Genomic DNA, 24,806 nt, shown 5'->3' with positions numbered 1-24,806 from the left:
TGTTTCTTTTTCGCTCTAATTTAGAGTACCGTAAATTCCGGACTATAAGGCGCACCGGTGTATAAGCCGCACCTTCAAAGTTGACTATTTTTTTCTTATATAAGCCGCACCGGACTATAAGCCGCGGGTGTTTTAATGGTATTTTTTTTTTATTTATTTTTTTATTTTTTTGTGTTTTAATGTTTAATTACCATATGTAATGCTCCCATTTATTAACATTTCAACAAAACAACATAACACAACACCACCTGTGTTGTTATTTACAGTGCACACAGTGTCATACAGTGTGGTGAAAAGAGGGCAAGAGAGGAAATTAAAACAGAAGTGGCTTTATAGTTAGAAAGAGTGCTAAAAAAGAGAGATCATTTTTTTTTTTTTTTTTTTTTTGGAAAAAACCCATAGATAAGCCGCACCGTTATATAAGCCGCAGGGGCCAAAAAAGGCCAAAAAACGGGAAAAAAGGTGCGGCTTATAGTCCGGAATTTACGGTAATTTAATTTCTATTCAGAAATTTATTTGAGAGGTCGAGAGTATGAGAAAGTGCATTTGCACAGGTAGGAAAGTGCTTGTGACACGGCGCTGCAGCCAAGAAGAACGCCCACGGAGGGAGGAGTTGAGCAGAGGGAAGTTTCCTGCTGTTATGGAGGAAATTACTGTTCAAAACTATTGTTTAGGTCTTACTGATGCCAAAAATGAATGGTTAAAGTGACTGTTCTATCGAATTTCACAAAAAGCCGTTTATCTCTGAATATTTTTTCTGACGCTGAAACCATGCTGTATTCAATTGCTACTGCTTACATAACTACTAACTCTACAAACTAACTCTTTTAGACAGAGAAAGCACACATTCTATTAGTTCTTTTTAGATGATTGGTGTTCACGAAGTCCTAACAGAAAATAATCATCGGCTCTTGTAAAATGAGCCTAGAATCCTCAAAAAAAAACCTGGCAGAACTTACCTACAGCATTGAAAAAAGGCTGGCAGTCAATGTGTTAATATGCAATATTCATGTTGTGGTCGTGGTGGAGCAGCCTCTGGAGGTCCCAGTGGCCAAACCTCAGCCACATGAACCAACAGCGCCCTCTGCTGAGAGTATACACCAACTTCAGCTCTGCAGGTACATAGGACATTTCACGTTGATTATTGTAACATTTTCATTATTTGTCAGCAGTTGCAAATATGTGTGGTCGGTGTGTGTTATATATATATATATATATATATATATATAACACACACACACACACACACACACACACACACACACACACTGCCATAAGGACACTGAACTCTATAGAGTCCGACCCCCATATATCTGCTGCTATGACTGTATTGTGTATTGTTATTGTGTTTTATGTATTACGATGTTCAATGTTGGACCATGGCTTACGTATGAACTGTACTTAAAACAAATTCCACCAGCCTGGCTGTATGGTCATTAAAGAATCTAATCTAATCTAATCTAATACACATTATGTATATATATATATGTATGTATGTATGTATGTATGTATGTATGTATGTATATTATATATGTGTGTGTGTGTGTGTGTGTGTGTGTGTGTGTGTGTGTGTGTGTGTGTGTGTGTGTGTGTGTGTGTGTGTGTGTGTGTGTGTGTGTGTGTGTGTGTGTGTGTAAAATGATACTAGATATAGCATTGGTGCACCGTGCACAGCAGCACTAGGTAAGAAGTGGTATCTGCTTCTCTGGGTCATATGTATGGGACATTTGCTTATCATAAATTTGCCAAAACTCTCCCAAATGTGTTTCCTGTTGTTCAAGAAGAATGCTTGATCTGTCTTTACTAATTAAACCAACTCCACCATGTAGGTTTCCTTGGGAACATGGGATACATAAGGAAGAGTTCACTGATATACTGTATACTACTACTACTACTACTACGGCAGTGTCATTTAACAGCTTTCATGTTGGCATGTGAAAAGGAGAACACACCCTGGACAAAATGTGTAGCTCAGCCACAGCCACAGCACAAGCCGAGGATGGACTGTGTTGGCCTGAGCTGAGGAGAGTGATGCACAAGCCAAGGATGGACTGTGTTGGCCTGAGCTGCAGAGAGTGATGCACAAGCCAAGGATGGACTGTGTTGGCCTGAGCTGCAGAGAGTGATGCACAAGCCGAGGATGGACTGTGTTGGCCTGAGCTGCAGAGAGTGATGCACAAGCCGAGGATGGACTGTATGTGTTGCCTGAGCTGAGGAGAGTGATGCAGCTGCCACTGACAGCTCTTCAGTGGTGTAGTGGTCCTTGGAGAAGTGGGTAGATGTAATTGATGCCCCGTATAAACAACAACAATTAGGCGACCACAACCTGAAGATTACTGAATGTAGTTCATTGATACAAACAATTCAAACAAACCCATTTGAACCCAAGTAGCTGCCAAAATAATGGAAGCATTCCACAAGTAATTGAGGGATGCGATAAAGCAGGCCGAATTGCCCCCTCAGTGTGTGAATGTTTCTCTCTTGACATACAATAACAGGTTTTATTTTGAAAATCGACAGGATGTTTTATTTTATTATTCTCGTGAATTCCTGCCCAGCGCGATCTGCTCCGTGCTGCTTGACGCAAAACTCAAAGAGGGAAGGCAAAATACACAGGGTGCATATGTTTAGCAGAGCAGAGCGGAGAGCCGCTTCGGGGGGGGACCTGTGTCCACGTCTGGTGGACACAGGTGTGATATACCCTCGTTAGTTTACAAAATCAATTTCCCAGTGTTATGAATTGTTGATTTTTTTTTCTGTGACAAGAACACCTGTTTGGAGTGTTGATGGGAGAGTTGTTTGTCCACGCAATTATCTCTAATGAACTGACCCATTGGCATTATAGTGGCACACTGGCATAGTGTTGGTTTTAAATCGTCAACACTGTGGGCTTGTTGTTTCCAGACCTGTTCCGCTCTGCAGCTGAGGCGGGACCCCACGACATCCTGAAGCTCTACAACCCCAAAGGCAACATCATCAACATCTCGCCCCACCTGGAGCCCAACGGCCCCAACTCCTGCTACAGGCTGGAGGTGGTGGCTGCCGAGTGTGACAGTGAGCCGTTACGTATCTTCACCAGGGAAACACCGTAGTCACAATTTATTTCGGAACATTTTTTGAGAATCTCTCCCCTCCCGTCTTGTCGTTGCAGGTGTGGAGCTGGCTGTGGTGGCACTAGGATTTGACCTCTCGTCCATGGAGAAACGGTAGGCAGGGAGGAGAAAGAAGAGAAAATGAATCCTCTTATGATTAGGGCTGGGTATCGCCACTGACTTCCCGATACGATACGATTCCGATACACAAGGTCCCAAGTCGATACGATTTCCGATACGATACGATTCGATATCGATATTTTAGTTACAATACCAGTTTTGCTTTGATAATGGAAGAGATTCTCAAAGAACTAATGCTGTAAATTGTACAAGGAACCCTCTAACCTGGTGCATTATTAAAAAATATGAATATTTACATTAAGAATTGACCATAAAGCAAGCAGTTACATCATGTAATTCCTTTTTATTTAAACATGACCAACATAGTCATTCAACATCTTATCTTTCTTTACAGTCTTCTGTCTCTTTCTTTCTTTCTTCTGTGAGAAGCCAAACAAATTTAGATTTCCACTATACAACAAAATCATTGAACAGCAGCATGTTGTAAACAGTGTTTCATAAAGTATAAATGCTTTGTGAATAAAATAAAATAAAATAAAATAAAATAAAATACAGCTCATGAACATTTCCAGTTCACAAACATTATAGTGCAAACAGATTTGAGGTCTGTACATCTGGCTCATGGTGCATGCACAATGCACATGTAGCCTACAGTATTTATGTTTTTGTTTCAATTACAAACATAAATAAAAGTCAACTTGAAACTATGTTTTAACTACCACACACAGCCTATAATATTATAGCCTATGTTGCATTTGTTGCATTTTAAAAGATCGATACTGGGATTTATGTATTGATACTTGTTCCTTCACATGAATATCGATTCAATATCGATATATAGATTTTTTTTAACCCAGCCTTACTTATGATGCAAAAAAGAAAAGATGTAATACTTGAAGTGGGGCGTCCAGGTAGTGCAGCAGTAGATTGCCTGCCTACCAATACGAGGGTCGCCGGTTGGTCTGGCATCCATACAGGCCGAATTGGCCGTGTCTGCGGGTGGGAAGCTGGATGTGTCCTGGCCGCTCCACTAGCGCCTCTTCCTGGTCGGTCGGGGCACCATGCTCGTGGGGGAGGGGCACTGGGGGTAATAGCGTGATCCTCCCGCGCGGCACGTTCCTGCCGGTGAACCGCTCGCTGTCAGGTGGAAAGAAACAGCTGGCTGCACATGTATCGGAGGAAGCATGTGCTACAATGCCTACCACTCTCCCCAGATCGGCAGAGGGGGGTGGAGCAATGACTGGGACAGCAGGGGAATTGGCCAAGTACAATTGGGAGAAAACGGGGAGGGTGAAAATTTTAAAAGGTGCAATACCAAAAGAAACTTAGACAACAAATATGTTTTGGTTATGGCAGTATCCGTTTGTTCTGGGAGGAGACTTATAATCAACTATTACGGCGGGTTTACACATACGCCTAGAGCGACGCTTTAAGAAACGCTTTAAGCTATGCCTAGGCATATAGGCATTGCTTCATGCACGCTAGGTGCCTATTTGCGTTCACACAGGACGCCACACTGAAGCCCCGCTCTGCACTACTCTGATCACATGAGCAGTGGTTTTTTACACTTTAGATCTGATTTATAGCATGGGTGAGTAGCTAATATAAACCTCCTTTTTATTGTAATGTGCAAGTGACGATGTCTGTCTATTTCCTGGCCCGCTGTAATTGTTATTTTCCCTCGGGTAATCATGTGACTATGAGTCATCAACACCATGAGTGATGCATGCATTGAGACAGGGGTTCTGTCAGATGTGCTGCCACTCCGACGTTCTGCCACTCCGAAATATCGGCACTCAGAAAGGGATCATGTCTATGTTCCCCGAGTTCTATATTCCCCGTTTTTCACACCAAACCTAACCTCCCCCCATGCCTAAACCTAACCTCCCCCAGACCCTAACCCAAAACCTAACCTCTCCCACCCCCACGCCTAAACCTAAGGTCGGCATTGCGATAAATGCAGCGCAGCCAGGCCCGGCGTTAGGGGCGGGCCTGACCGGGCCGGGCCCCCCCATTCAACAAACTGGCCCCCCCATTCAATTTTTTTTTTTTTTTTTTTTTTTTTTTTTGTGTGCTAAAAACGTTTTTCTGTTTTTCTGTTTTAAAGTTTAACATGGAATCTGGCTGTCATTAGGCATTGATTAACTCAATGCTATTGCTAACTGTTACTTTGAACATCCATTTGCAATGATTCTGGCTGGATATTAACTATTGTAAATTTGTCACAATGAATGCAATTTGTGCACAATGTGTAAATACACTTAATATTAATTGTTTAGGCCTAATTATTTGTAAAGTCACAACACATTAGAGATGTGTGTAGTTCTTCACAGATTTAGCCTCTTCATTTTGCTCTCAAATGCACCAGGTTGACGAATTTTACTTTAAAATGTACAAAATCTTCTTCCGGGGGAGAATCCCCCCGGACCCCCCTTGCGTAGCTTGGCCCCCCCAAGCTAGGGGCAGGCCCCCTCTGTAACTTGGGTCTGGAGCTGGGCCTGAGCGCAGCGTAGGCGCAGCGCGAGCGTGGCTTCAGCGCAGCGTGGCAGCGGTATGTGTGAACGCTCTCGTCTGTTAACAAGGACGCCTAAATTTTAGGCGTTGCTTTAAGGCGTTGCTTAAAGCGTCGCTTAGAGGCGTGTGTGTGAACGTGGCGGGTGATGCTCAAATCAACGGAATGAATGTGCACCATACCAACACTGTTTGTTCAGACTGCAGGGCCTGGAGAAGAAGATCCTGGTCGAGGCCGGGGAGGCTCCTGCAGTCGTGTATGAGATGAAGAAGCAGGTGGATTCATTCAGGGAGAAACTGGAGGTAGATTCAAAGTATTTCTGTGCTTTTAAAGCTGACATTTTTTAGAGGAGAAATATAATATATGGTGGTATAAATATTTGCATACAACTCAAGTTTATTTTATTTATTTATTTTTATTGGACTTTCGTTTTTGAGTTAATTTCTAATCTGAAAAAATAAAAATGTTTTGTGGATACAATTTTCCTCTTTGCAGTGATTCCAACATGTAAATGGAATATCTGTGGTTTGAAGTGATTTTTTCTTTCTTTCTCTATTTATTATATATTTTTTTTACATGTATGTATGCTCTTTTGCATCACTGTGCCTATGTTCAAACCCTCCGGTGACAAGCTGCCGAAGCCGGCTTCCCTAACCTCTGAGGCTGAGCTGATGGTTGGTACTCCCTTTCCCTTTCAGAGCGTGGAGCATCTGAGCTGGTTGGGTTTGTTCAAGGAGCTGTCGGAGGGCACACACAAGCCTTCGCCCTTCTACCACAAGAGGGCGCTACGCAAAACCAGGGAGGAGTGTGAGCACGTGCGGGACAAGTTCCTCCAAATGAGGTATAGGTGCACAACATGCAACACGTGCTCAGAACTCCTGGTCATTTTAATGGCTCTAATAGAGAGGCATTGGCAAAGTGACCGCCTACTTCCTGCTTCAGTACTCACTGTACCAGAGATTTTCATCTGCCATGTATTTTCCCATAGACATTTCGTAAAATGCTTATAAAAATAGTTTTACTGGTTCAAACCAAACGGTTCAGCTAAAGCTATAATCGGGAGAGACCATAGAACATTTAACTCGGACCAAAACTTAAAAAAACAACATTGAAAAAATATCTTCTTCAAACCCGCATTTTTTAACGTTTTGGTCTAAGTGAAATGTTATGCGATCTCTCCTGTTTCTAATACATCTGTACCGTTTGGTTTTTATACCAGTAAAACTCTTTTATATGCATTTTACGAAATGTCTATTGGGAAATAAATGTTGGATGAAAATGGTACAGTGCTGAAGCAGGAAGTGACGTTCACTTTAACTCTCTATACCTGTGCTTTTAAAGTTTGTTTGCTGCCTTCCCAGCTCCCTGGAAGTATCAGAACAAGTGAGGCAGTATCTAAAGACTCCAACCTTCGATAACTGGTGAGTTTTGACTCGTATGTGAACTCGTGGTCTTTCCTGAATAGAGGAATTTCCGGCGCTCCCAAAGAGGTTTTAGCCACACCCCCAATTACCCAAGACCCCCCATATGTTCCCATGCCTGACATATAAAACTTGCAGTGGGGAAGGTCCCTTTTTTAAACACAGCTCCAGTTTCTCATAGTCATCCAAGTAAAAAAAAAAGTCTGCATAAATAGAGGACATTTAACTAAAGAGCACTTCCCTTGCATCATCATAGAGCAATAGAGCAACAAGTGAGTCTCCTTTTCAATTTCATCTAAATCACATCGTAAACAGAGTCTATCTACTTCAGGCGGAGCATTAAACCTACCAGTCTCTATTGCTAAGAGAAAGGTTCCAGAGCGTAACTGGGCACACAGAGATCTTTTTCGTCTGTCCAAGTCAAACTTCACATATAATAGGGCTCTACACTGTAACTGTCTTTTATGAGACGATAGGTTCTTACTTTTGATTTATCCCATAAGTCAACAGACCGTTTCACCTTATGCAAAATAAACACATCACTTATAGTCTCTCAGGTATCACATAAAAGACAAGTCGTTCGAATAAAACAGTACAGGTGGTGTTTGATAATCATCTGCAATCTGCATCCGTTTTCAACACTCTCTAGATACGGAGGTGGTGCTAGCTGTCTGTGCCTGTGTGATCATCACGGAGGAGAAAACAGTGCCAGCAGCACCTGCTTGTTCAATAGAAGCACAGGAAGAGAGAGAAAGAGACTTATAAGGGTCGCTCGTGTCCGTCAGGCACCTCTGATGCATCTCTGAAGAGGTTAGGGTCCCTCGCGCTTTTCATCTGACCGACGCACTCATCTCAATACGAATAGGCCCGCGACGTGCGGACCAATCAAAAGAAGCTCTTCACGACAGGCCTAATTAACGCACTGTGTTTGAAGTGTGGGGCTCTCACGTGACGTGACGGGAGGAAGCGTGAAGTGTGGGGCTCTCACGTGACGTGACGGGAGGAAGCGCGCGTTCACTCAGGTTTGGTTACTTCATTGATTCTTTCCATTCTTCGCGAGCGTTTTAGGCAAATGCAACTGGTGTGTGTGTGTGTGTGTGCGTGTGTGTGTGTGTGTGTGTGTGTGTGTGTGTGTGTGCGTGCGTGTGTGTGTGTGCGCGTGTGTGTGTGTGCGTGTGTGTGTGTGTGTGTGTGTGTAGGCAGTGGGAGGATGCAGAGATCATGGTACTCCTGCAGGTCATGTACACGGACTTAGACTTCACAGCCACCTTCAACATCGAGCCAGAGGTGCTGTGTGTGTGTGTGTGTGTGTGTGTGTGTGGGAGGGAGAAGGTTTTAGTAAGGGCAAATCATGGAGAGGCCCTGGTACCTCTCCAATCATCACATCCTTGATGGCTAATTGGTGAAGGAGGTGTATGGATTAGAGCACTGACGATGTGTGGAAGGTCAAGCTTTGACCTCAACACATCTTTGAAGTTAAAGTCAGTCAAGCCATTGGATGCCGTTTGTTAGCCGGCGGCTAGCAGGCCACTTCTGGCGTAGTCTCGCTTGCCAGACTTCCCTCCCTGCCAGGAGAGAAGTCTGGCTGCATGGAAACAGGCTGCTGGTATCAGCTCTGCCATTGGTGGCGACCAGTTCAGTCGGCAGCGTAAGAAAATCCCTTTCCGCTCGCTACGAGCTCTGCCATTGGCTCTGACCCGCTCTGACTGACCGGCTGCGACCATATATGGATTTCCTTTCCGCTCCCTCTGTGACGAATCTGTCCATCTCCAATGCCTGCGCCGCTGTGAAACAACATCATCAACAGTGACTACGTTTACATGCACACAATATTCCGGTTTTTGCCCATATTCGGAAAATGACAATATTCAGACTAAATGAATAATCCACTAATATTCCCGTTTACATGCAGCCGTAGCTCGCCCTCCCCGACACGTGAGGGAGGGGGGGAGAGAGAGAGATGCAGGTAGGCAGAGTTTTTCTCTTGAGAATAAACAGAGGATCACTTGGTCCATTTCAGGAGCTTGCTGCTGGAAAGTTTGGCGTTGCGATTATTGGCACATCAAAGTCCTTCATAAAGTAGGCTTAGTAGCCTACGTTATACCTCGCAGGCTCGCAAGCACTTTGGACTTCCGTGGGCACCAATCGATGTTTCTCATCTCCTCCCGATCAGAAATGTGGGCTTTTCTTTTCGCATGCCAGAGATGACGGATTATATTATATGATTATATCGCCTCTTCTAGCGCTTTCTAGCACACATCAGTTGACCACAAACAGGCAACATGCGTCGCAAACTGCGGTAAAAACCCTGATTGAGACCATTGATTGAGACGCATATTCCGAATGCGCTGTATACATGATCAAAGAATCCTCCGAAAACCCGAATAATACTGGAATAACCCAGATGTCTTAATCGGAAAATGCTAAATTCGGAAAAAGGCCAATTTCGGAAAATGCAACTGGAACATGACCCTTATCAAATTCAGAATATTGTCATTTTCCGAATAATAGTGGAATATAGTGTGCATGTAAACGTAGTCAATGAGACTCCCATTGTAGGGAGAGAGTCTGGCAAGCGAGACTACTTCTGGCATAGCTGAAGCCAGGGCAAATGCTTGAAATGTCATTGTATACTTTGATGTAGACATACGATGTGTTGCTGTGGGCCGCAACAACAGTAGTGGTTATTTGATTAGGAGACAAAACTATTTTAATTTGTTTCAAAACCACAACCTCTCCCACTCACTATGCGTTTTTCTTGTTCTGTGAGCAGATGTACGGTTTGATCTGGCTGACTGACCTGAGGAGTAAGATGGACAGCATGGACCTGCTGACCATGTTGACCTCTGCAGTCTGTCACGACCTCGACCACACAGGATACAACAACGCCTATCAGGTCGCTGCATAGGTTTCCCTCTGGATAACAACCTCATTCAATCTGGATGTAGCATATGATGGCATTTTTACTGGCATGCTCTATCCCACTAGGCCTGGGATGGGCGCCCCCTGTGTGGCCCACGCTGGAATTGCAAAATAATAATAATAATAATTACAGTGCACCTGAACGCAACATACAAGATACCCGCTCAATAAGTGTCCAAATGTTCATGTCATTCTGGCCAATACTCCACTTCTGTTATAACATTTCAGTCTGGAATATGGAATATCTTTCAATAATCTTTATGACTAAAAGGCTAAAAGTAATCTCACGTGTAAGAAATGACTGTTCTACATTGAAGTAGAAATTTAAATAATTAACTTGTTGGTTTTGGATTTATTTAGCTTCAAGAGTGCATTTTTGTTCATGTGACCCTCAACACAGGCTTTGAGAATCCCGGGCCACTTACTGATATAGCCTACTTATGCTTAAATTAACCCACTCAATATTCTGGTTTATTGGAAGAAAAACATTTTAGCTAGTGGAAATTCTAATTGGCTGGTCATTTTAAAATCTAGCAGCCATATTGGCAGGTGGTCAAAAAAGTTAATTTCAAGCCCTGCAGGGAGAGCAGGTGGTGACATAGGAGTGAGTGAGAAAAGGATCAAATATTGGTGGTTAAGACTGAATAATGACATCACAACTGATAATTTAAAATGAGTTATTCCTCTAAACCTGGCTTCAAATGCCCCAAATCTTTCACGCCGGCGCCATTCGGCCTCCAGCCCCCAGCAAAATCTACCCCTCTGTTAGCGAGGACATTTTTTTGTGGCCCTCTCTATCATCAGTTGCCCATCCCTGCTCTAGGCTGTACAGAACTGCTGTATACAGGATTATTACCTCTGCCAAGGAAGTTATGTTTTCAGTGTCGTTTGTTTGTCTGTTTGTTTGTTTGTTAGCAGGATTAAGGAAAAATGACTGGGCCAATTTACCTGAAACTTGGTTGAAGGGTGTAGCACGTTTTTTTTTTGTTTTTTTTGCAGATCCGTTTCCGGTCAAGGACGGGGGCGGGGCTAGGGTAAAGGGGCCGTAGCTATGGATAGGCAGGTCATAGAGAGTTGGGGGTTGGAGGGGTTGGGTACGGGGAGTGGCTGGGGGGGGGGGGCGTGCATGGGTCGGGGCTAGGGTTTCCGATCCGACTCACAAAATGTGCATATCATGGCAGACTGGAGTATTGGCCTTGCCGGAAGGTCTGCGTTCTCCAAGTGCACTTCTACTTATTCAAATTTATACAGTAGAGTCGTGCTTCATTCTCCAGCTCAGTAATGCAGGTTCAATTCTACTCAACGCTGTTAAATTGATCTTTCAGATAAATGCTCGGACTGAACTTGCTCTGCGCTACAATGACATCTCTCCGCTGGAGAACCACCACTGTGCCGTCGCCTTTGAGATACTGGAGAAGGTAAGGCTTGGTCAGCGAGGTCACACGTCCTTGTATGTGACGTTTGTTCTGTTCAGAACGTATGAGGAGGAGTTTGTGCTGCGGGCAGTAACAACGAACAGAAGTCTCTCTCTCTCTCTCTCTCTCTCTCTCTCCCTCTCTATCTCTCTCTCTCTTTTCTAGACAGAGACCAATATCTTCAGAAATCTGACCACAGAACAGTACAAACGAATACGGGAGGGAATCATCAAGTGAGCTCATCTCTGTCATTCTCTTAGCATGCGTGCAATTCAGCAGTAACAGCGCCGCGACATACGCTGCGAGCGAATCATTCTAAGAGTGTTTATTCTCTCTTCATTTTGGCAGATGCATCCTGGCCACTGACATGACAAGACACAATGACATCCTCAATAAGTTCAAGTCCATCCTGCCTGTTTTTGACTTCAACAACAAGGAGCACAGAGATGTGGTAAGACTAGAGGACAGTAGATGTCAACACAACGGAACATGATCCATAGGATCAGTTTGGAGAGGCATTGGGAAGGAATATATCATAACTTATAGCTGCTAAAACTCAGAGCAGAGAGAGTCTGCTGCTGCATGAGGTATGTTATGTTTCATTTAGATTTCCTAAGTGGAAAATGAAGAAATGTCAGTATTGTGGTTGGGAATCAGAAATGGAATTTTTATTCAATTAGAATTTGATAAGAGTGAGATTGACCTATCGTTGTAGAATGGAATTGAATCAATACATTCTTCTCCCGCACCTCTACTGAGCCACGATGTGATGGTGACAACTGGAGGAAAACCCACTCGAGATCAAAATAATTGAGCCGAGAGTCAAGAGAAGTCATCTTACAAAAATGTATTTAGCCACACATATCTTTGCAAAAGCCATGTGCAGAGAGACTGCCCCATGATAATTTGATAGGAATACAGAAGAATAGGAATTCATAGTAGCAGGAGGGTTTGTGAGGACAGTGTCGGAACAACAGACAGTCAAAGATCTTATAGTGAGAAGAGAGCACACACACAACATGTTATGACTATCCCAGAGAATAACATGATCAGGGGCAGAGAGCAGAGAGAGGGGCCAATGCAGGAGCCCAACAAGGACACAGCTGTGTGTGTCAGAGGGTCTCTCTGTCTGTTAGATTTGATCTACTATGGATCTCGTGTGCTAGATTCTTAAGCTCTCCCGCTATGCGGCCTCGCCCGTACTGCAGCTCACTGAGCTGCCCCTGCAGCTCGCATTCCCGCATTCGCAGCTTGCCCGCTGCGCAGCCTTACCCGCAACTCGGCTGCTGTGTGGCCAATGAGACCAGCATCACTGATGATGTCAGATTTATGACATCACTGATGATGTCATCAGTGGGATTTATGACATCACTGATGATGGTTCCAGCTTTAAAACTCGTTATATAAGGATCTATCGAAATGTCTATGGAGAAAATGAATGCAGAACTTACTGCAAATGACGTCACGAAAAGTCACGTGACTGTTGAGCTCTTGTGTTTTTTCCCCTGCTATACATGTATGTGCAGCTGATGATGATCCTGATCAAAGTGAGTGACATCTCCAACGAGGCGCGGCCCATGGAGGTGGCTGAGCCCTGGCTGGACTGCCTTCTGCAGGAGTTCTACAACCAGGTAACTAACTGCTGTTGCATGGAGAGAAACAATACAACCAGGTAGCTGACTGCTGTTGCATGGAGAGAAACAATACAACCAGGTAACTGACTGCTGTTGCATGGAGAGAAACAATACAACCATGTAACTGACTGCTGTTGCATGGAGAGAAACAATACAACCAGGTAACTGACTGCTGTTGCATGGAGAGAAACAATACAACCAGGTAACCGACTGCTGTTGCATGAAGAGAAACAATACAACCAGGTAACTGACTGCTGTTGCATGGAGAGAAACAATACAACCAGGTAACTGACTGCTGTTGCATGGAGAGAAACAATACAACCAGGTAACTGACTGCTGTTGCATGGAGAGAAACAATACAACCAGGTAACCGACTGCTGTTGCATGAAGAGAAACAATACAACCAGGTAACTGACTGCTGTTGCATGGAGAGAAACAATACAACCAGGTAACTGACTGCTGTTGCATGGAGAGAAACAATACAACCAGGTAACTGACTGCTGTTGCATGGAGAGAAACAATACAACCAGGTAACCGACTGCTGTTGCATGGAGAGAAACAATACAACCAGGTAACTGCCTGCTGTTGCATGGAGAGAGACAATACAACCAGGTAACTGACTGCTGTTGCATGGAGAGAAACTACAGTATAGTGTTGCAACACCAAATGACCAGTTGAAAACTGTTATCCCTCCTCTAAGGATTGTGTCCATAGTGTTACACATGACCTGACCATTTTGTGCTTTCATAGCAAAGATGTCTGCATCGCTCATTTCCACAAATGATTATTTATGTGTGTGGTTTATGTGTGTGGTTTATGTGTGTGATTTATGTGTGTAGTTTATGTGTGTGATTTATGTGTGTGGTTTATGTGTGTAGTTTATGTGTGTGGTTTATGTGTGTAGTTTATGTGTGTGGTTTATGTGTGTGGTTTATGTGTGTGGTTTATGTGTGTAGTTTATGTGTGTGGTTTATGTGTGTGGTTTATGTGTGTAGTTTATGTGTGTGATTTATGTGTGTGGTTTATGTGTGTAGTTTATGTGTGTGGTTTATGTGTGTGGTTTATGTGTGTAGTTTATGTGTGTAGTTTATGTGTGTAGTTTATCTGTGTAGTTTATGTGTGTGGTTTATGTGTGTAGTTTATGTGTGTGGTTTATGTGTGTAGTTTATGTGTGTGGTTTATGTGTGTAGTTTATGTGTGTGGTTTATGTGTGTGGTTTATGTGTGTGATTTATGTGTGTCATTTATGTGTGTGGTTCAGGGCCGTAGCCAGGGTTCCGAAATAGGGGGCGCCGCCGAAAAAAAATTGAGGTTTTTTTCCCCCCTTTTTAAGCCATATTTAGAGTAATATATCATTTTAAATCAACATTAGGATTATACTGTTGTGATGTCATTATTCAGCGTTTGAAGCTCAATTTGGGCCGTTTGAAGCCCAATTTGGGCCGTTTGAAGCCAGATTTGGGCCGTTTGAAGCCCTATTTGGGTCGTTTAAAGCCAGATTTGGGCCGTTTGAAGCCTGATTTGGGCCGTTTGAAGCCCAATTTGGGCCAAGTCCAATTTTACAATGAGATGCACCCACTTTAAACCTGAATAAAGTAATAAAACCACTAGTAAACCAGTAGGCGGCGCCTGGCCTGCTGTTCAGTGAGTGGCCTGGCCTGGCCTGCAAAAAAAAAAAAAAAAAAAAATTTTTTTTTTTTTTTTTTTTTTTGGCAGGCTGAAATATTAGGGGAGGTCCGGACCTCCCCGTCCTCATAGCTAGCTACGGCCCTGGTGTGGTTTATGTGTGTGGTTTATGTATGGAACGAGATTAGTGCCAGTAGAAAAAAACTGTTGACCTTGAGTTGGCACACTCATAACCATTGAATTCATTCAATAAATTCAAATCTTGAATTTGTGAGGCACAACCTGAAATTGAATGAAATTACCTGAAAATGTGGTTTTCCCAAGTCACAAGTCTTTTTTTTTTTTTATTATTATTATTATTATTATTATTATTATTATTATTATTATTATTATTATTATTATTATTATTATTAATATTATTATTATTATTAGCTCTGCCAAGGATGTTGTTTTTACTCCTGGAATTATTTTTTTAATCTGTCAGCAGGATATCGCAAAAACATTTCAATTGATTTTCATGAATTTTTGAACAATTTGTTAAGATTTTTGTGGTGATCTATTTCCACCATTAGAGACGATTATTATAACTGATATAACATCAATTTGAGGAATTGTACAGTGTTTGGTGGTGGGGGTTGCACTTTTGGGGGCGACTGTAGCTCAGGAGGTAGAGTGGGTCGTCCATTAATCGCTTTGGATAAAAGAGGTTGGTGGTTCGATCCCCGTCTCCTCCAGTCTGCATGTCGAAGTGTCCTTGGGCAAGATACTGAACCCCAAATTGCTCCTGATGGTGTAACAGCACCCTGCGTGGTAGCTTGCTGCCGCCATTGGTGTATGAATGTCTGTATGAATGGGTGAATGTACCTACTGATTGTAAAGCGCTTTGGATAAAAGCGCTATATAAATGCAGGCAATTTACCATTTTACCATTTATCATTTTGAGGTGCTTCCTAGTTCAGGATGAGCCAGGGTTCAAAATTAGCACCAGCCAAATGCTGGTAAAATACAGTATGCAAGTGGCTGGTAGATTTGCTTCACTCCCCAGCCCAAAATAAAACAAACAAACAAACAAACAAAAACAATGGTATTCTATTCAGTGGCAGGTAAAATTTGAACATTTACTCTGCATTTGGCCAGTGGGGAAAAAATAATAATTTTGGACCCTGGACTGAGAGCTCTTGAGACACAGATGGACTTTTGTTCTGGTATAGGATGACTGGAAGGCAACACGCTCTGATGCAATTCAAATACAATCTCTGCTGCTGATACTAATATTTCCAGAAGTTAAGAGGTGTGTCTGTGATGAACCACAATGCAATCTTCCTAACAAGATTCCTAAATTGGCTGTAACATGTACAGTATATTGTGCCATGCCATTTGTGTCACTACATAAAGAAGGGTGACTTATATTTTGTACCACTGTTTGCAATGAATGATTGACTCTACTTGGCCATTTCATACTTGAGAATAAAATATCGTTCTATTCTATTCTCTGGTCTGCTAAGATAGACAAAACAGTATCATAGGTTAAAACATCACAATGATTATACAAACCAGCTCTACATTCCATCTTTCCTGCATTATCGCCAATCCGGTCCTTTCTTGTGGTCCGTCTGTCCTCAGAGTGACATGGAGAAGCTGGAGGGTCTTCCGGTCACCACCTTCATGGACCGAGACAAGGTGACCAAGCCTTCATCTCAAACAGGATTCATCCGGTTTGTCCTCTTCCCCCTGTTCATCGAGCTGGCCAACCTCTTCCCCTGCCTGGAGGTAATTTATTGATTTAATCATTTCATCATTTCACAGAACCTCATTACTGTATTACACACAGTGGGAGAACAGTCTGCACCTTCCTGAACAGAACCTCATTACTGTATTACACACAGTGGGAGAACAGTCCACACCTTCCTGAACAGAACCTCATTACTGTATTACACACAGTGGGAGAACAGTCCGTCCCTTCCTGAACAGAACCTCATTACTGTATTACACACAGTGGGAGAACAGTCTGTCCCTTTCTGAACAGAACCTCATTACTGTATTACACACAGTGGGAGAACAGTCCACACCTTCCTGAACAGAACCTCATTACTGTATTACACACAGTGGGAGAACAGTCCACACCTTCCTGAACAGAACCTCATTACTGTATTACACACAGTGGGAGAACAGTCCACACCTTCCTGAACAGAACCTCATTACTGTATTACACACAGTGGGAGAACAGTCCACACCTTCCTGAACAGAACCTCATTACTGTATTACACACAGTGGGAGAACAGTCTGTCCCTTCCTTAACAGAACCTCATTACTGTATTACACACAGTGAGAGAACAGTCCACACCTTCCTGAACAGAACCTCATTACTGTATTACACACAGTGGGAGAACAGTCCACACCTTCCTGAACAGAACCTCATTACTGTATTACACACAGTGGGAGAACAGTCCACACCTTCCTGAACAGAACCTCATTACTGTATTACACACAGTGGGACAACAGTCTGCACCTTTCTGAACAGAACCTCATTACTGTATTACACACAGTGAGAGAACAGTCCACACCTTCCTGAACAGAACCTCATTACTGTATTACACACAGTGGGAGAACAGTCCACACCTTCCTGAACAGAACCTCATTACTGTATTACACACAGTGGGAGAACAGTCCACACCTTCCTGAACAGAACCTCATTACTGTATTACACACAGTGGGACAACAGTCCACACCTTCCTGAACAGAACCTCATTACTGTATTACACACAGTGGGAGAACAGTCCATCCCTTCCTGAACAGAACCTCATTACTGTTTTACACACAGTGGGAGAACAGTCCACACCTTCCTGAACAGAACCTCATTACTGTATTACACACAGTGGGAGAACAGTCCACACCTTCCTGAACAGAACCTCATTACTGTATTACACACAGTGAGAGAACAGTCCACACCTTCCTGAACAGAACCTCATTACTGTATTACACACAGTGGGAGAACAGTCTGTCCCTTCCTGAACAGAACCTCATTACTGTATTACACACAGTGGGAGAACAGTCCGTCCCTTCCTGAACAGAACCTCATTACTGTATTACACACAGTGGGAGAACAGTCCACACCTTCCTGAACAGAACCTCATTACTGTATTACACACAGTGGGAGAACAGTCTGTCCCTTCCTTAACAGAACCTCATTACTGTATTACACACAGTGAGAGAACAGTCCACACCTTCCTGAACAGAACCTCATTACTGTATTACACACAGTGGGAGAACAGTCCACACCTTCCTGAACAGAACCTCATTACTGTATTACACACAGTGGGAGAACAGTCCACACCTTCCTGAACAGAACCTCATTACTGTATTACACACAGTGGGACAACAGTCTGCACCTTTCTGAACAGAACCTCATTACTGTATTACACACAGTGAGAGAACAGTCCACACCTTCCTGAACAGAACCTCATTACTGTATTACACACAGTGGGAGAACAGTCCACACCTTCCTGAACAGAACCTCATTACTGTATTACACACAGTGGGAGAACAGTCCACACCTTCCTGAACAGAACCTCATTACTGTATTACACACAGTGGGACAACAGTCCACACCTTCCTGAACAGAACCTCATTACTGTATTACACACAGTGGGAGAACAGTCCATCCCTTCCTGAACAGAACCTCATTACTGTTTTACACACAGTGGGAGAACAGTCCACACCTTCCTGAACAGAACCTCATTACTGTATTACACACAGTGGGAGAACAGTCCACACCTTCCTGAACAGAACCTCATTACTGTATTACACACAGTGAGAGAACAGTCCACACCTTCCTGAACAGAACCTCATTACTGTATTACACACAGTGGGAGAACAGTCTGTCCCTTCCTGAACAGAACCTCATTACTGTATTACACACAGTGGGAGAACAGTCCATCCCTTCCTGAACAGAACCTCATTACTGTTTTACACACAGTGGGAGAACAGTCCGCACCTTCCTGAACAGAACCTCATTACTGTATTACACACAGTGGGAGAACAGTCTGCACCTTCCTGAACAGCACATCTTCCTGAGGAGTCGCTCGCGTGCTGGACGTTTCATCTCAATATTAATGAAGCTGTTTGTCATCAGATTTTTAAGCGGTGTAGCCACTTCTATAAATTAATTTGTGTGACTGTCTGTCCGTCTGTCCTTCCTTCCGTCTGCTATGGCACAGACCGTCTGTCCTGTGGGCCCCAGTCCCACAATGTCCTGTGGGCCCCAGTCCCACAATGTCCTGTGGGCCCCAGTCCCACAATGTCCTGTGAGTATCTGAGTGTGGAATGTTTATTTTCTATCTTCATCAATCCCACAGCAACACATCATTAACCCGGTGCGGAAGGCTCTCGACTACTACACAGAGATGGAGAAAGCACTGGAGAGGGAGAAACAGAACCGAGCCCAGAGTGAGAGACTACTACACAGAGATGGAGAAAGCACTGGAGAGGGAGGAACAGAACCGAGCCCAGAGTGAGAGACTACTACACAGAGATGGAGAAAGCACTGGAGAGGGAGAAACAGAACCGGGCCCAGAGTGAGAGACTACTACACAGAGATGGAGAAAGCACTGGAGAGGGAGAAACAGAACCGAGCCCAGAGTGAGAGACTACTACACAGAGATGGAGAAAGCACTGGAGAGGGAGAAACAGAACCGGGCCCAGAGTGAGAGACTACTACACAGAGATGGAGAAAGCACTGGAGAGGGAGAAACAGAACCGGGCCCAGAGTGAGAGACTACTACACAGAGATGGAGAAAGCACTGGAGAGGGAGAAACAGAACCGAGCCCAGAGTGAGAGACTACTACACAGAGATGGAGAAAGCGCTGGAGAGGGAGAAACAGAACCGAGCCCAGAGTGAGAGACTACTACACAGAGATGGAGAAAGCACTGGAGAGGGAGAAACAGAACCGGGCCCAGAGTGAGAGACTACTACACAGAGATGGAGAAAGCACTGGAGAGGGAGAAACAGAACCGGGCCCAGAGTGAGAGACTACTACACAGAGATGGAGAAAGCGCTGGAGAGGGAGAAACAGAACCGAGCCCAGAGTGAGAGACTACTACACAGAGATGGAGAAAGCGCTGGAGAGGGAGAAACAGAACCGAGCCCAGAGTGAGAGACTACTACACAGAGATGGAGAAAGCGCTGGAGAGGGAGAAACAGAACCGGGCCCAGAGTGAGAGACTACTACACAGAGATGGAGAAAGCGCTGGAGAGGGAGGAACAGAACCGGGCCCAGAGTGAGAGACTACTACACAGAGATGGAGAAAGCGCTGGAGAGGGAGAAACAGAACCGAGCCCAGAGTGAGATGACAGCCAAGAGCAAGGAGACACCTCTGTGCACACAGAGCACAGCTGACAGCTGAGCTCCATACCTCCAAAGCAGCCTCACAGTGAACTATGGAGGCCGGTACACTTATGACCTGCAACAGCCACGACTGTGTGAAATGAACATATTGTGGACGGTTTATCTGGAGATTGTCTACATTTACATTCATTTAGATGTATCTGGCCTGTGTAGTAAATTATTCTATTTGTACTTTTTCTTGTTTGTTCGTTGAGCTCGGCACAGAGAATGCTCTCCTACAGGCTTTCCATGTAGTTTTGGTGTCTGCACTATTGAATGTAATCCTCAGCAGGGAAGGATTTATGACATCACTGATGATGTCGCTGATGATCATGGATGAAATCACAATTGCTTCTGACATCACAATTCTAAGAGGCAAAAAGGGGAAAAGACATATGAAATTGAATCAAAAATACACACACATATAAACTTGTACAAGCAATGAGGGTTATGCCCCCATCAAGCAGGGTTGAAAGTGCCATAGTGCCCATGTCTACAAGTCCCAGTCCCAAGTCTCTTCAAAAGCCATGACATTTTTTCAAACAAAAAGGTGATGTTGATCTGATTCTCTCAGCATTTCATAGTCGTCTCTTTGTTTCTCCACTTTTTAGCTGGTCCACGACTAGCGGCGGTTTTTGAACAGTAAATTCTGTAATATGGGAGGCCATGATGAATATTAGGCACACTCATAGTTACAAGATCCCATAAAATGCCGTCAACATTTTTTTGGGATTTCCTTCTTAAAGTGTTTTTGGTTCTTTACTTCGGCTGCTTATAGAGCAAACCATCTTTGAAGAGATCATTTGCAAAAACAGTGAAATGCCATTCTTAAAATGAATAAACAACACCTGTTTGATGCTCCCTGGAGTGCACATAAAACTATATTATTGTTTAAATAAATAAATTAAATTATGAAAAATGAAACAAATAAAGGCTAGAAATATTTCACTTTGTGTGTAATGAATCTATAAACTATGAAAAAGGAAGGAAATTATGGAAAGAAACTAACTTTTCCATGATATTGTAATTTTTTGGAAAGGATCTGTATACACGCACACACACACACACACACACACACACACACACATCAATGTATAATAAAGGATGAAAAACAAACAAACGGAGATACCAGTGTTTTTGTAAATGAACTCTTCTAGCCTATCTGTTTCCCCTGGGCAATGCAGTCTGCCATTAAACAAAACAGACAGTCGTCAGTGAAGATACACCATGATTGATGTGTTTTGATGCATGTTATGAATGATGTTCCCTCCACTATGAAACTGCTTTTCACAGTATCATCACATACAGTAAGTCTGTAGCAATTTCCAATCTGAAGAGATAGGACAGAACTCCATTTAATTATCAACAAACTATTTAATGACTACAATAAATCATGCTGTAACAGAGTTGTAGCCTACAAAACAATGTTTGTTCATTTTCTCCATCAGTCCTTTTTGGCCGAAGGAAATGTCTTGGCAGCTGTAGGGCGCACGGTGGCGCTGTGGCTGCAGCTTAATGTCCGCTCTGGAGCTCGGAGCACCAAAGTAGGCTACAGGCTGAAGGTGAGCATGGACTTTATCAGGTCTCCCATAGCGGCGTTATGTCGTTTCTTCATCTTCCTCCTTATCCTCCTCTTTTTGTTTTTGTTGGTGTTGGTTTGCCTCACTCTCGGCACAGAGCTGAAGCAAGGAGAGGTGGAGATGGGAGGCTGTTGCTGTGCCCCGGACTTCAAGCCGGGGTTGACATACCGTTGGATCGCACCACAGCGATCCCAAGAAGTTGTCACCATCATCTGCTGCTGGTACTGGTAGTAGCGCCGGTGGTGGTGATGATGATGATGGTGGCTGTTGTACTGTCCCGGAGCAGGACCGCCCAGTGCCAGGCCGCTGTTCTTCTGCAGTAGCCCCAGGGAAGAGGCCCCGCTGGACCGGCCGTGGCCGGATGAGCCCCGCTGCATCTGGCACACGGAGGCCCGGGTGGAGGAGGACCCTTGGTCGGCGTGCCGATTCGGGGTGGAGCTGAACAGAGACATCTCGTGGAAAGGCGGGTACGTGGGCTGCCGCCTCACCTGAAACAACAGAGAAAGAACGTTAGCCTAGCTAGATTTTAAACAATAAACGCCTTACAACATTTTGAAAAGTAAGCTACTACATAAACAGTACTGGGAGCAATACCGTTTAGCTACCGTCTACTCTAAAGCCGTTAACTCACCTGGTTCAGGTAAGATCTGAGATCAGAGATCAGATCAGGCTGAGATCTGCTGGATGCAGCCCGCTGATAGCGTTTCCCTGAAGTCCCTGGCATGATCAGGTCGTGCTGTCAGCTCATAATGACCTGATCATCCTTGTCGTGTCTTTTTATCCATTGATTCCTTGGGGTGATATGACGTCACAAATGACGTCACACAGAGCGTGCGTGCCATTGGGTGCGTGCGCGCAGTGTTGGGGAGTAGTTTTAACGGACATAAGTACAAGCCACCTAGTGTTTTGGACGTGTACCGCAGGCAGCCAACGCGCCGAGTTACGTTCGAGTATGCACAGTCTCGCTGTCGCCGCTAGTCGGCGGCAAGGCTCCAAGTCGAGGGTGCGCAAAACCCTGTCAGCGCCTTAAAGGCTACATGAAATGATGCAATGAGATGTATGTAGGTAGGTACATGATGTAGCCTACATCATGTAGGCTAGTGCAATAGACTAGTACTTGCACAACTCCACTACTTCCTGAAATGAGTAGGGCATCTTGGTTTCCTGTCCTACACTATAGACCAAATCAGCGGGATGTTTACATTTACTTCCGGGTACCCCTGAGGTCCACACATTATAATGGCGGTGGACGGCACAAACTGACGTGTTGAAGACAAAAACAGACAAAGAAGACAAAAATGGTTCGTCCGTGTTGTGTTGTTGTTTAATATCATTCATAACAACACTTTCACTAACGTTAGTGGAGACCAGACTAGCTAATTTACCTGTTGGACCAGACTAGAGTAGACTTGAAGCTAAATTAAATTGACGTGGCGTCAGTAGCTCTGTCTGTACCAGGCTCTTTCTCGCCGAGAAGAGCCTGGTGACGCGAGGTTACTCTGTCTGTAACGTTAAAAAACAGCGAGTTTGACAGACAAACAAACGTTATTAGCTAGCTAACACTACATAAAACAAACACAGAAGAAAGGCTAGATACGTCGGACAAGCATGTTTACCAACCGTTTAACCATTTACATTGAAAGTAGTCGGCCGAAAACAACGAGAGGGTTTGACAGCATTTATTTGACAACACGCACATTTAAACCTGCCGCCTTCCCAAAGTGGTACCCGGAAGTAAATTTGTTTACATGGTGACGTCACGGTGATTTGGTCTATTGGATGAACTGATTAATGTCAGGTGTGCCTGACTGCTGCAGTCACAACAACAGTGATCAGGCACACCTGACATTAATCAGTTCATCCAATAGTGTAGGACAGGAAACCACTATGCCCTACTCATTTCAGGAAGTAGTGGAGTTGTGCAAGTAGTCTATTAGCCTACTAGTCTACAATTTGCAGCGGTAGTTTATTCAAATCTCAGTAGCTTTCATTCTTTGGCTCAAGTTTAGTTAGTTTGAACTAACAACCATATTAATTCATTTATAATTGATCATCATTGTATCATTTATTCTTGACCAGGGCAGAAACAGAGAAATGGAATGCTAGACTGGTCTGTAGGTGGCGGTGCAAGCCGGACTCTAGGTGTCACAGTCAGAGATCGTATTATGGGTTTTCAGGTTTTCAGGGAGTTCTGTAACATCTGGGACAAACAGCAACAGATAGAATGAGCTTCTCAGCTACCGCACATTTACATTCTGAGTCATTTCAAACCAATGGGTTCCCAGGTCACATTCTGACTATTTTTTATTGACTGTCCTGTTAAAATAAAGAAAAAAGTGTCTCGTATCAACCCTCACAGTGACAAAAAAAAGGTGGTGTTAAGACCTAGATGACAACATATATATCATAGAGACAGTCCGCATGTCTGGGAACGCCCACAAAATGTTAAACGGCTGGCGCGCGAGTGGGGTAAAACGGCCCATATATCTCATGGGCTGACTCACCAAAAGACGGTGCTGCGGCTCTAAACTACATGTTTGGGGGTTCTAGAGCAGAACACAAGACGTCTGCTCAGATGTGCTTTTACTGCGGTGGTTAAATCCCCGATCGTGTCTGCCTGGGCTGGGCTAGAAGCTAAATTCTAACTTTGCTGAATGGATAGAACGGGGGAATTTACCCCACCCTGACCCCGCCCCCAGCGTGGCCTCAATCTATGACATGAATACCATTTTATCATTTTTATGTGATAAACAGGGATGCAAAATACTCAACCTTTTGGTTACAGTCACCTTTTTGATCCCAAAATAGGGCACTCAAAGTGAATGATTTCAGAGTGTTTTTGTGTCTGCCCTATGCTATCTGTCACCTTTTTCACTCTCCATGAGTCACTGATAAATACCTAATTAGATATTTGCCTTTACTTAAAGTTTTACTCGTCTGCAGACTGCAGTAATGGAGTAACTTGAAGTTCCTTGGATTAGTAACTGTAACTCCTAACCCTGACACTTGAACTTCTTGAATTGCTTTCTTGCCCTCAGCTCAGTCAGAACGTGAAGGCAGTTCTCCAGATTGGGAGCTGAATGATCCCGACGTTGAAGGACGGCGATGTCAACATCACCCTGGATAAGATACCTACGAT

General features: G+C 43.9%; 3 protein-coding genes across 3 annotated transcripts in view; 1 reads left to right on the top strand and 2 right to left on the bottom strand.

Moving 5' to 3' along the window:
• The window catches only part of LOC310777967 (ATP-binding cassette sub-family C member 12-like), a gene marked incomplete at both ends in the record, with an annotated part of 450,252 nt that overhangs the window by 90,996 nt on the left and 334,450 nt on the right, over positions 1-24,806 (bottom strand). The gene's annotated exons all lie outside the window — the stretch shown is intronic.
• The window catches only part of LOC310778756 (uncharacterized protein), a gene marked incomplete at its 3' end in the record, with an annotated part of 111,486 nt that overhangs the window by 50,939 nt on the left and 35,741 nt on the right, over positions 1-24,806 (bottom strand). The window lies entirely within an intron of this gene.
• On the top strand, positions 1,010-19,216 carry LOC310778758 (high affinity cGMP-specific 3',5'-cyclic phosphodiesterase 9A-like; the record flags this gene model as incomplete). The annotated part of the gene is made up of 14 exons (XM_083639209.1): positions 1,010-1,118; positions 2,905-3,054; positions 3,152-3,206; positions 5,885-5,987; positions 6,384-6,526; positions 7,047-7,106; positions 8,306-8,393; positions 9,880-10,002; positions 11,354-11,446; positions 11,609-11,676; positions 11,792-11,894; positions 12,970-13,074; positions 16,326-16,472; positions 19,058-19,216. The coding sequence occupies 14 exons, from the start codon at positions 1,010-1,012 to the stop codon at positions 19,214-19,216; spliced, it is 1,506 nt and encodes a 501-aa protein (XP_083495335.1).

Source organism: Poromitra crassiceps (genome assembly GCF_964638095.1).
Source record: "Poromitra crassiceps genome assembly, chromosome: 6".
NCBI lineage: Eukaryota > Metazoa > Chordata > Actinopteri > Beryciformes > Melamphaidae > Poromitra > Poromitra crassiceps.
Note: the sequence above shows the minus strand (reverse complement) of the source record. Positions and strands in the feature narration are given on the sequence as shown.